The 11939-nt window shown below is 39.0% G+C and overlaps 3 protein-coding genes across 3 annotated transcripts; 2 read left to right on the top strand and 1 right to left on the bottom strand.

Moving 5' to 3' along the window:
* Positions 1–2449: 2449 nt before the first annotated feature.
* On the bottom strand, positions 2450–3849 carry LOC119794088 (trace amine-associated receptor 13c-like). Its single transcript, XM_038301440.1, has 2 exons — positions 3675–3849; positions 2450–3471 (listed from the first exon to the last, which is right to left on the bottom strand). Exons 1-2 carry the CDS (start codon positions 3845–3847, stop codon positions 2643–2645), a joined length of 1002 nt encoding a protein of 333 aa, XP_038157368.1. The 5' UTR covers positions 3848–3849; the 3' UTR covers positions 2450–2642.
* Positions 3850–5962: 2113 nt separating this feature from the next.
* LOC119794075 (trace amine-associated receptor 13c-like) lies at positions 5963–7206 on the top strand. The gene is made up of 2 exons (XM_038301422.1): positions 5963–6132; positions 6393–7206. Exons 1-2 carry the CDS (start codon positions 5963–5965, stop codon positions 7204–7206), a joined length of 984 nt encoding a protein of 327 aa, XP_038157350.1.
* Positions 7207–10712: 3506 nt separating this feature from the next.
* On the top strand, positions 10713–11939 carry LOC119794074 (trace amine-associated receptor 13c-like). Its single transcript, XM_038301421.1, has 2 exons — positions 10713–10882; positions 11111–11939. Exons 1-2 carry the CDS (start codon positions 10713–10715, stop codon positions 11937–11939), a joined length of 999 nt encoding a protein of 332 aa, XP_038157349.1.

The following is an 11939-nucleotide window of genomic DNA, read 5'->3' as shown; positions in this document are numbered from 1 at the left end:
AAAACTATCCTCATGAATTGGAAAAGTAAGGAAAAACTCAGCATCAATCAGTATAGAGATCTTTTGTTGGATCATATTAATCTTGAGACAGCTTCTGCATCCCCATCAGACCGATCTCTCTGGGCTCCCTTGATCGCCTCCATCACTTAGTGTAGTGGGGGGCTGTGGGGCGTGTCCTGCGGGGCGCATGGGCTGGTTCAGTGGTCCCAGGGGGCTCTGGGGATGCTTGGAATGGGGGGCCTGGCAGATCTGACCCTGGAGTCTGTTGCCCCTATCGGGGCGGGGCCTGGTATGCCTCGGGGTGTCCTACAGTGGCTGCTTGCAGTGCTCTTGGGGGGTTCCGTGGTGGCGGACGTGTTTTACTGGACTGGTAGCTGGGTTGCCGCTGGGTGGGTCCGGGGTGGATCCAGGGGTCTTGGGTCCCTCGGGTGCATTGCCCTTGGGCGATTGCCCCAGTGGAGAATCGGGCGTTCGGGTTCTGTGGGGTATGCTGCTTGTGGTCTGGGCCGGCGTACGCCCGGCTGCCCAGCCCTGCCGGAGCCTCTGGTTTGCTGGGGGGTCTCGGGGCCAGTTGAGCTGGTGGCGGGGTAAGGACATTAACATTTATGGCAGATGCCTTCAGGGGTTACCCCTTCAGGGGTTTGCACTCTGCTAGTGGGGGAAGGGGAGGGAGGTGGAGTGGGAATGATCCTAGCCTGGATGTCTATCGTCGTTTGTGTAGTGAGTGGTTTGAATGTTTTCAGTTTGGGGGGGAGGGGGGTGGGGGGGGGGGCGGGGGCGGGGTGGGGGGGGGGGGGGGGGGGGGGTGCATGTTTGAAGGGCTTTGTGTCAGGCTCCCTGTCTTGGTCCTGGTCCATGCTGCCCCCTGGTGAGAGCTTTGTCTGGGGTGGGGGCTGGCCAGCCAGGTTTTTTTTTCTTTTCTTTCTTTGGATGGACAGGATAGGGGGGATGGCGGTGTTGGCCCTAGTGGCTGGCTGGCTCGTGGGCCCTGCCACCTGTCCCTGGCCCCCCGGCTATGACGGTGCGACTGGTGGGGACCCCCCTCTCCAGGGGGGCTCTTGGGGGCGTGCCTATTGGAGTCAGCAAGGGAGCTGGCTACCTGGGAGTGCAGTAAGCGCCCCAGTCCTTTCCTCCCCGTCAGCTTGACCGGCGGATGCCCAATATTTAATGGAGAGGCAAGACAAAAAAGACCTTTAGGTGGCTTTATTGATCTTCAGCTTGTGAACACCAACACCTTCTAACACTAAAAAGAACAAACAGCATGTTATACCAAACTCAATTCAGGTGACTTTAAGGAAGGAACCATGAAAAGAGATTATTAAGAAAAAGAAGCTAAATTAATATACATACAAACCTACACCAAAACAATAAACTATACACATGAAGTCATATTTACATACTGTAAATCCTCTAATATTGGCCTGTATTCCATTAGCGCCCACGCCTCTAATAATGGCCTGTCGGTGGAAGTAAATAATGGCCGGACTCTTATACAGGCCGGGGCTATAATTAGAACCAACGATGTTCCTGGGCAGTCCTCAACAACTTGTGATAGTAACATACAAGTACCACAGGGGGGCAATGTTTGCTAATGAATCAAAGCCATTAGCATGGAAAGTCCCATCCTTGCACAGAGATCATAGTGGCCTTACACAATCGTTCTGATCTGAAAGACAAATGTGACTACCGGTTAGTCTGGTGGTAACCAGTCAGCGCTATAATAGAATTTCATTGGCCTTTTTTGTTCTGAATTTCCCTTGAAATATACGATACTGGTAGCCTACTTCCACTTAGCCTGCCTCAAATAAAATTTCACTGTGATGGCAGAACAGTTTCCATTAATTTTATTTCTTTTACTTTGTTTCACAAGTTAGTTTGGCCAAGATTCCATTCTGTGTCTTTTTTTTTCTTTCGTATTGCCGTGCAGAAAAATTGCAGCTGCTGGAAGATGTCTGAATAATGTTCTGTATACCGTTATGGTAACTGTACGTTTTCAATAAATTAACCTAGTATTTTATAGGTTCAAAGAGACACAAAATCTTGTTCTTATTAATTCCACTGGTAGTCTGTTTTGCTCAAATAGAAATAGAGGCCTGCCTTCTGGCCTCCTTCCAATAATGGCCTGGACCAAGATGTACCTGAGTGAAATAAAGGCCCCATCCTATATTAGAGGATTTACGGTAATAAAAGAGGTCCCTGGTGAACCTCCCATTAAAATACGGTCAATTTTCTCATTTGACTGGCATGGTATACTGTGTCTTATTTTGTATAGACTTAAATGAAATGTACAGATTTGTTTTATTAGACAGATATGAAAATATAATCAAGGAGTTTATTGGTAGTTTATTTTGTACTTAAATAGTTTGTTTTCATTTTAGTGAAAACGTGTGATAATGATGAAAGAAAAAAAATGCTCATAAGTGAAAATTGCATGCATAACCTTTATGCGTGCAATTTTCTTCACAGATTAAACAACAAAAATATTTAACATTATGTAGTTTATGAGATGAGAGAGTTGGTATGATACTTTATGGCTTATTAAACAATTATAAGCACATCATTTAACTTTTACAGATTGAAGAATAAACCTTACGGTTACCAACTATTACTCATTTCTATCTTCATATATGAAAAGGGTGACCCTAAAAGCCTCTGTCCACTGGGTTTATATCACATGACTTGTGTCTCAGTATATTAAGAGTTAGAATTAATTTAACAGACTTCCTAAACCAGGGATAAAATAGGGCATATATAATTGGATTTATACACGAGTTAATGTAAAGCAACCATGTCCCCAAGATAGACTCTGCTTCATTTTCTATGTTTTCACCAATAAGAGAAAGGCAAAAATAAGGACAGAAAGAAAACAGAAACACAATCACAACCCCACCAAGAGCCGTGGCTGCTTTTTTCTCAGACTTCTTAGCTGTTATACAAACTGAACCTTTCATAGTGATAGCTGTAATTTGAGACCTCATGGCCCGTGCTTGTGACACAGCAACTAAAAACACTCTCATGTACAGAACTATGATGATTGTAACAGGAGCTATAAATGTCAATATGGTATCTAAAGCTCCTGGTAATAGATCAATAAGATATATGCATTCTCCGTAGCATGGATTATGTTTTTCTGGATCTTCAATGTTCTCCTTTAGTATCATACCATTATAGAACACAGAGGATCCCCAACACAGACAAATACAGACTTGAACCCTTCTTCTAGTGACTTTCATGGGATAAGACAAAGGCTGACAGATGGCCACGTATCGGTCCACTGATATTAGCACCATGTTTCCTACAGAGGCAGATGTAATGATATATGAAGCATAATTAAACATTGCACAGCCAAAACTTCCAAAAACCAAGCAGCCTCCTATCTCTGTGATTTGAATCGGCATCAACAGGAGTCCAACAAGAAAGTCTGAGACAGCCAGTGAGAGGAGGAGCAGGTTGGTGGGGGTTTGGAGCTTCCTGAAACAAAGCAAAATAATATGATAAAGTCATACAAAAAAATCCAACATAATTTTTTTTCTTTGAAAATGCAATATCCTTTAAAATACAAATTTATAACAAATCTGTTTTAATGCTGAGCCAAGTAATAAAAACATACTGTTTAGATTGAAAAAGAGCAACAAGGGTAGATCACATTTTTAAACATGTTTAATGTACAGTGCCTGAAGTGGAAGACTGCAATGATGACCAGCAGGTTGAAGGTCACAGTTATCACAGCAATACATGAGAGCAGAATATAAAGAAAAGTGTTCTCAGCGTGACGTTTCAATGGCTTTCTGCAAGAGTTGTTGAGCTGTGGAAAGCAAAGTTCCTCTCTCTCAAGAGTTTCCATCATTAGAAAATTTTACAGAGGCAAGCTGAGCTCTGATTGTTGTGAGACCAAAGCAGTCTCTATTAAAGCTGCTTTGTTTTGCTCCTCCCACTGTCAGTATTTGGAACCAGCCATTAGCCATTCCTTTCTGTGTAACCTCAGTTACACAGTGTTTCTAACCCTTTTGAGTGTGTGTGCCCATCCAAGGTATTTCAAGGAACTGGATCACTACATGATGGATTCTGACTCCAAGGTAGACCTGCCACTTGCCAGTTCTCTCTCCATGACTTACTGTCATCAGGATTTATACATGAAACTAGACAACCATTCAAGAATTCTGATGACAATTGGTCTTATCCTCCACAACCGGTATTTGCTCCTCCATATTCAACCTTGCTGAGGGAATCTGCACAAGCCACCCGCTCTACATCCTATCCAGATTATGTCACTTCCTACAGCCTATTTTTTTATTGCTTTTTTAATAAAAGTTTGAACATTTGTTTTCCTCATTTTGCCCCTCAGCAGATAAAGCAGATTTAGTTTCAATTAAATTCAATTAAGTTTTTTTTAGATATAGCAAATTTACAACACACGTCATCTCAAGGCACTTTACAGTTCACCAAATAATCCAGTCAAATTGATTCAAAGTTTTCTATCTAAGGAAAACCAGTTAAATACATCGACTCATTGACTCAAATACAATCCCTCACACTAAGCATGCTTGTAGCGACAGTGGAGAGGAAAAACTCCCTTTTAACAGGAAGAAACCTCCAGTAGAACCAGGCATAGTGTGAGCGCCCATCTGCTGAGGCCGACTGGGGTTCAAGGAGACAGAAACAGAGATACAAAAAGCAGCTGTAAAAGGCGGCCCCATGCAGGAAACACACAGCCAGGCAGACAAGCTCTGAGCCAGCTCCCATGTCAGAGGATGAGAGGAGCACATCTAGCCGGTCACAGTCAGAGAAACAGGACCAAACAGGACTAATTAAACATGGAGTTTAATTATTGTGAGTTGTAAATTCCTTATATTTCTCTTAAAAGTTTTCATACTATATTTATCTGTTCGACCATGATTTGAGATTGAATCACACTTTAATTCTTTGTCCTAATAGAGAATCTGTTAGGTGTTTGTTCAAAGAAAAACCCATGACAGTTCAAAGTTTATTTTCTTAAATATTAAATAAGATAAATGCATAAAAGTGCAAAGGAAGTGTATGCTATATTAGGGAGATTTTTTTTTAAATCATCGGTGTGGTGGCCCACGGGGTAATTATTTGTGATTTTTTTTTGTCGCAGGACAAAACTAATACACACAAAGATGTACAGCCAATGCACACACACACGGCAAATGAGTTGCCAATTAACCTAGCAGTCATGTTTTTGGAATATGGGAGGAAGCCAGAGTACTTGGAGAAAACCCACACATGCACAGAGAGAACATGCAGAGTCCATCCAAAAAGACCCCAGGTCTGGAAATGAATCCAGAACCTTTTGCTGCAAGGCCACAGTGCTAAAAAATGTGCCATTGTGCAGCATGCCACTGAACTGGAACTTCAAACGCATTCATTCAATTAAAAAAAGAAAACTTGGCCAAAATGTAACTTAAAAAACTAATTGTTTAGTTTGATAAGAGCAGAGATAAATCAATGAGTGTACAGATTATTGAGCTTGTGCAGTGAAATGTCACAGTATCTGCAACCCGGATATGTCCCCCACAAGCTGACTGTTTTTATTCACTGGAAAATCAGGAGATTAGCAGAAGAAATGACTGATCGGGAGCTCGGCAGGATTTAACATGATATATCGGGAGTCTCCTGCATAAATCAGGAAAGTTGGTAAGTATGCAGTTTAGGTCCAAATGACATTAAAAAAAAAAAAAAGTTGAAACTTCCATTTAGAAGTAAGAATAGAGAGAAAATCATGTATATCCACTTAAAACACATGATGTAAGAAAATAAAAGGGCATGAAAATGTGCAATAAATGTCAGCATGTGCATAGAGTAAATGTATTAAATGATTACATATGACTGCAAGTCACTGTAGGAGGAGCAAGATAATGAAGCTTTAATAGAGACCGTTTTAGCCCTTTAGCAACCAGGGCTGAGTTTGCTGTTTATCTCACTGCTGATTACTCTGATAATGAAAACTCTGGAAGGAGAGGATCTCTGTTTTCCACAAATCAACAACTCTTGCAGAAAGCCATTGAAACGTCATACTGAGAACACTTTTCTTTATATCCTGGTCTCAACTATTTCTCTGATAACTGTGACCTTCAACCTGCTGGTCATCATTGCAGTCTCCCACTTCAGGCACTGTACATTAAACATGATTCAAGTTAAATGTTTATCTTTATAATAAATAACTCCTGTTGTAATTCTCAGTAAATGTGATCTACAGTTGTTGCTCCTTATCTACTTTAAATTAATAGTAATGGTTTGTACTGTAGTACATGGCTTAGCATTAAAGCATAAAAGTATTGAATATCATTTTGTTACATATAAAAATAATTCTTAATACTAGAATATTTCATTTTTGTATGACTTTATCATATTATTTTGCTATGTTTCAGGAAGCTCCAAACCCCCACCAACCTGATCCTCCTCTCACTGGCTGTCTCAGACTTTCTTGTTGGACTCCTGTTGATGCCGATTCAAATCACAAAGATCGCAGGCTGCTGGCTTTTAGGAAGCTTTGGCTGTGGAATGTTTAATTTCACTTCATATATCATTACATCTGCCTCTGTAGGAAACATGGTGCTAATATCAGTGGACCGATACGTGGCCATCTGTCAGCCTTTGTCTTATTCAATGAAAATCACTAGAAGAAGGGTTCAAGTCTGTATTTGTCTGTGTTGGGGATCCTCTGTGTTCTATAATAGTATGATACTACAGGATAACATCAAATATCCAGACAAATATCATTCCTGCTATGGAGAATGTATATTTTTCATTGCTTTATTGCCAGGAGTCTTTGATGTCATTTTGACATTTGTAGGTCCTATTACCATCATCATAGTTCTGTATATAAGAGTTTTTGTTGTTGCTGTTTCTCAGGCTCGGTCCGTTAGGTCTCATATTGCAGCTGTCACTATAAAAGGTTCGGTTCGTATAACGGCTAAAAAGTCTGAAAGAAAAGCAGCTACAGCTCTAGGCGTGGTTGTTATTGTGTTTCTCTTATGTTTCTGTCCTTTTTTTTGCTACTCTCTTATTGGTCAAAATGTTGAGACTGATGCAGAGATTTCATTTGGAGTCTGGTTGCTAGATATTAACTCCTGTTTAAACCCAATAATCTATGCTCTATTTTACCCCTGGTTTAGGAAGTCTGTTAAACTAATTTTAACTCTTCAGATACTGCAACCTAACTCCTGCCATGCAAACCCATAGGATAGAAACATTTACTGTTAACCCTAAGCTTTTTTAAATAAAAAAGCAAAATAAAATTTTTGATAACTGTTGGTGTGTGACAATTATGCTTTATTCTTTTTTAATCTGTAGAAATGAAATGATGTTTTATAATTATATTTTTAGACTGTTGAACCAACTATGCTATCCAAGAACGTTTTAAGCATCCATCCATCCATCCATTCATCCATCCATCCATCCATCCATCCATCCATCCATCCATCCATCCATTCATCCATCCATCCATCCATCCATCCATCCATCCATTCATCCATCCATCCATCCATCCATCCATCCATCCATCCATCCATCCATCCATCCATCCATCCATCCATCCATCATCCATCCATCCATCCATCCATCCATCCATCCATCCATCCATCCATCCATCCATCCATCCATCCATCCATCCATGTTTTAAGATCAAATGGTAAAATGTAAGGGAAAATACAGACTTAAAGGTGGCTCAACATTATACTTATCAGTCATTTATTTAATTCATCATGTGTCTCTTTTTAACCTTTTAACTCTAACATAATCTGTTCAATTACCGTACATACTTTTCTAAGTAAAAAACTCCACATAAACTTAATGTTTTCAGTTTTTTTGTACAATGAAACTTGTCCGCACATTTAAGCAAATGAGACACAACTAGTTAAACAGTTCAACTGAAAAATCATTAGTACAACTTTTTCATTTTCTTTAGTCCAACAGTTTTTAATATTCTTTTTTGTTTCTGCATTTTTTTTATTTTATTTTTTTTATTTTGTAATTTTTTTCCTTACTTGCTTTGATTCTTTTTTTCCCCTATATTTTAATCATGTAAAACACTTTGCATTGTCTTTGTACTGAATTGTGCTAACAAATAAATTTGCCTTGCCTTGCCTTGCCTTACAACATGTTATACAAAGTCATGTAAGTATGACTTATTCTTTAGAAATATTTGGTTGTTGTTAGTTTCCCTGCCATAGACTGGTGACCTGTCCAGGGTGTATCCCACCTCTTGCCTGTTCACAGCTGGAGAAAAGCACCAGTCCCCTTATGACCCCAGTTGGGATGAAGCTTGACAGAAGATGGATGGATGGATGGATGGATGGATGGATGGATGGATGGATGGATGGATGGATGGATGGATGGATGGATGGATGGATGTGTTTACTCTATATGAGAAGTTTAATTCAGAGAAGGCTCGTATCAATGGATTTTTAGTTTTCTTTGATTGTCTTTTCAGAATTTCATGAAAGTCTCAGAGAGAGCCTTGGCTATTCACACCACATATAAAAACATTAGAAGAGGATCATACAAAAATATTAATGATAAATTAATAAATTAGTAAATCAGAATATGATAGCATGGATCAAGTATTTCAAGCATGCTTAAACTTTGATTCAGAAAACTCTTATTTATAGTTCTTTGCATACAACTATTTATTGTTCCGATCTCTTCTCAGCCGAAACATTCCCATTTCATGACTGGAACAGGTTCTAAATTTATCCCCCAACAGGTTTTGAAATGTCTGTTTTGAGTTATTGTCTTATAATGTCTGTGTGGAACATCTATTTTCAGTCAAGCCAAGTGAATATAAGCAATAAGTAAAACATGTTTTTAAAATCAAATCACAAAATATGTACAAACCCTAATTCATTTTTCCTATCCATTCTGAACAAACAGGTTTCCTTTATGCATCATTTATCATTAAACACTGATTTCAAGCAATACTGTGTTAAGTTCTGTGTTTATTATTGGCTTAAAGAAGATACATGGAATAATTTTTCAGGTCAATATCCAGGCTTGGTGTCTATTTGGCTGCACTTCTGGATATTCCGCTAAATGGGTAATAGAGCACTGTTTTTAGGCAGTCTGCGTCCCAGTTTAAAGGAAAAAATTGGTCATATTCAGAAATCAAACTTCTGAGAGTACTTAAAATATGAAATTATTACATACTGTTCAATAAATTATAATTGTTTAAATTAAGAGTAATTTTATTTGAATTAAGGGTTTAAGGATTTACTGGAGACATCCATGTTTGTCACAGAACATTACTCCCCCCCACCAGTTTGTGATGTCACGTTGTGGTATCGGCTGCTCTTCCAAATGTTGGCTACAAATTACGTGTTTACCGTCATCCAACCTGTAAGCCATTAATACCACACAAAGTTCATTATTCTGTGTCTTCCTACGCAGAATAATGAGAGCAGTATTTATGTTTAACCATATTAAAATGATTGTGTATTTAAGGTTGGGAAAGATCGCTAGATGCGCTCCAGCACTTCCATCCATGTTTATTTCCATAAAAACAGCGACGCTGGCTTATGACATCATTATATCCTCTACTGAGCATGTGGTACACTTGCGTCATACAAATGCGTTTCACACAGGAGCCACATATATTTGGAAATGTGAATGAGAACGCAAGAATTTGGATTTCACAAAACAATCAGAATGGAGCATTAAGGCCTGCAATGTTAACGTAGCCAAAGTGGTCCAAATGGAGTTTCCAAAACAAGGTTAAGCTTAGATTTGACCTGGGAAAACCCAAAGTCAGTTAATTTAACTGACAAAACATGCTGTAAATACACATATACATGTGCTGCAACTGTGTAATGTACAGTATACAGTAGGCAGTGGTGTCAAAAGTACACACATTTGTTACTTAAGTACAAGTATATTCACTGCAGTTTAAAAACACTCTGGTAAAAGTTGACCTCTTTACTCAAGTAAAAGTGAAAAAGTATGTGCTCCAAAAACTACTTATAGTATAAAAGTATAAAGTAACCTTTAAAAAAAACAGCCAGATGCCACTATATGAAGTGAAAGCTCAATTTTTCGACTATTTAGAAAAAGTCTTTGAGATAGGGCCAAGGATGAGGGAGGTCTTGTTGGTCTCCGCCTCCACCTCCGGATACGCTCTCGCCGGACATTTTAACATCTTTTTCTGAATCCGACATTGTAGCATTGCATAGACATTTCACGTTTACAGTTTGAAGAACACCTGCTTGCTTCTGGTGATTTCCTTTAGCTAACCAATGAGTGTTTGCGTTATATGATTCATCCAATTACACTAGTTTTCACTAGATGTGGATGGAGCCAATGATCTGCATTGAATGGCGCACATGACGTGAAATGAATATTTATAAACATTAAACCAAAGCCAAGAGTAACGAGTAACATTTGTTTTAAAAATGTAAGGAATAGAAAGTACAGATACTTGTGCGAAAATGTAATGAGTAGAAGTTAGAAGTAGGAAGAAAAATAAGTAATGGAGTAAAGTATAGATACCTAAAAAGTGTACTTAAGTACAGTAACAAAGTATTTGTACTTTGCTACTTGACACCTCTGAGTATAGGAGCATGTGCATTATTAATGATTATGTATGAATTTTAATCAAAGTGGGAGGATTAAGCTAAAGCAGCTTTACTAGAGACATATTTGGTCTCAGAGCAACCAGATCTGAGTTTGTTGTTTGCCCTCCTCTGATAATTGTGCTAATGATGGAAACTGATAGAGAGGAACTCTGTTTTCCACAAATCAACAACTCTTGCAGAAAGCAGCAGAGGCATCATGCTGGGAACATTTCTCTTTTCATTCTGCTCCCATGTATTTCTTTCATAACTGTGACCCTCAACCTGCTGGTCATCATTGCAGTATCCCACTTCAGGCACTAAACATGTTTTATATTAATACAGTAAATAGTATCTGTTATAATGTTTATCAAATGTGATCCAAACCTGTTGCTCTGAACCTACTTCTAAACCAATACCATACTTTATTTTTTTACAAGGCTCAGCCTGATCACAAGTGTTGAACATTCTATTTTGATGTTTATTTTTTTGTTGTTATTAGATATTAAAAAATGTATTTATTATATCACTTCATTGTGTTCCAGGCAGCTTCACACCCCCACCAATCTGTTTCTCCTCTCACTGGCTGTCTCAGACTTTCTTGTTGGACTCCTGCTGATGCCTATTCAGATAACCACGATAGGAGGCTGTTGGATTTTAGGAAGTTTTGGGTGTGGAATGGTTAAGTATACTGCACAAATAATTACATCTGCTTCTGTAGGAAACATGGTGCTTATATCAGTAGACCGATATGTGGCAATCTGTGAGCCTTTGTCTTATCCCATCAAAGTCACTACGTTAAGGGTTCAGGTCTGTATTTGTCTGTGTTGGGGATCCTCTGTTTTCTACAATGGTTTGATACTCAAGGAGAACATAGAATATCCAGAAAAATATAGTTCCTGCTACGGAGAATGTATATCATATATAGATCTATTACAAGGAGCTTTTGATGTCATATTGACATTCATTGCTCCAATTACAGTCATCATAGTTCTGTACATAAGAGTCTTTGTGGTTGCTGTGTCTCAGGCCCGGGCCATGAGGTCTCATATTACAGCTGTCACTATGAAAGGTTCAATTCGTATAACGGCTAAGAAGTCTGAGAGAAAAGCAGCCACAGCTCTCGGTGTTGTTGTAATAGTGTTTCTCTTTTGTTTCTGTCCTTATTTTTGCTACTCTCTTATTGGTGAAAATAAACAAACTGATGCAGAGAGTTTTTGGGGGATCTGGTTGCTTTACATTAATTCTTGTATAAATCCAATAATCTATGTTTTCTTTTACCCCTGGTTTAGGAAGTCTGTCAAACTCACTGTAACTCTACAAATACTTCAGCCTCACTCCTGTCATGTTAACCCATTGGATAGAAGCATTTAG

The sequence above is a fragment of the Cyprinodon tularosa genome, unplaced genomic scaffold (assembly GCF_016077235.1).
Source record: "Cyprinodon tularosa strain WSP-4 unplaced genomic scaffold, ASM1607723v1 ctg467, whole genome shotgun sequence".
NCBI classification, from domain to species: domain Eukaryota; kingdom Metazoa; phylum Chordata; class Actinopteri; order Cyprinodontiformes; family Cyprinodontidae; genus Cyprinodon; species Cyprinodon tularosa.
This window is presented reverse-complemented; position numbering and strand designations above follow the sequence as displayed.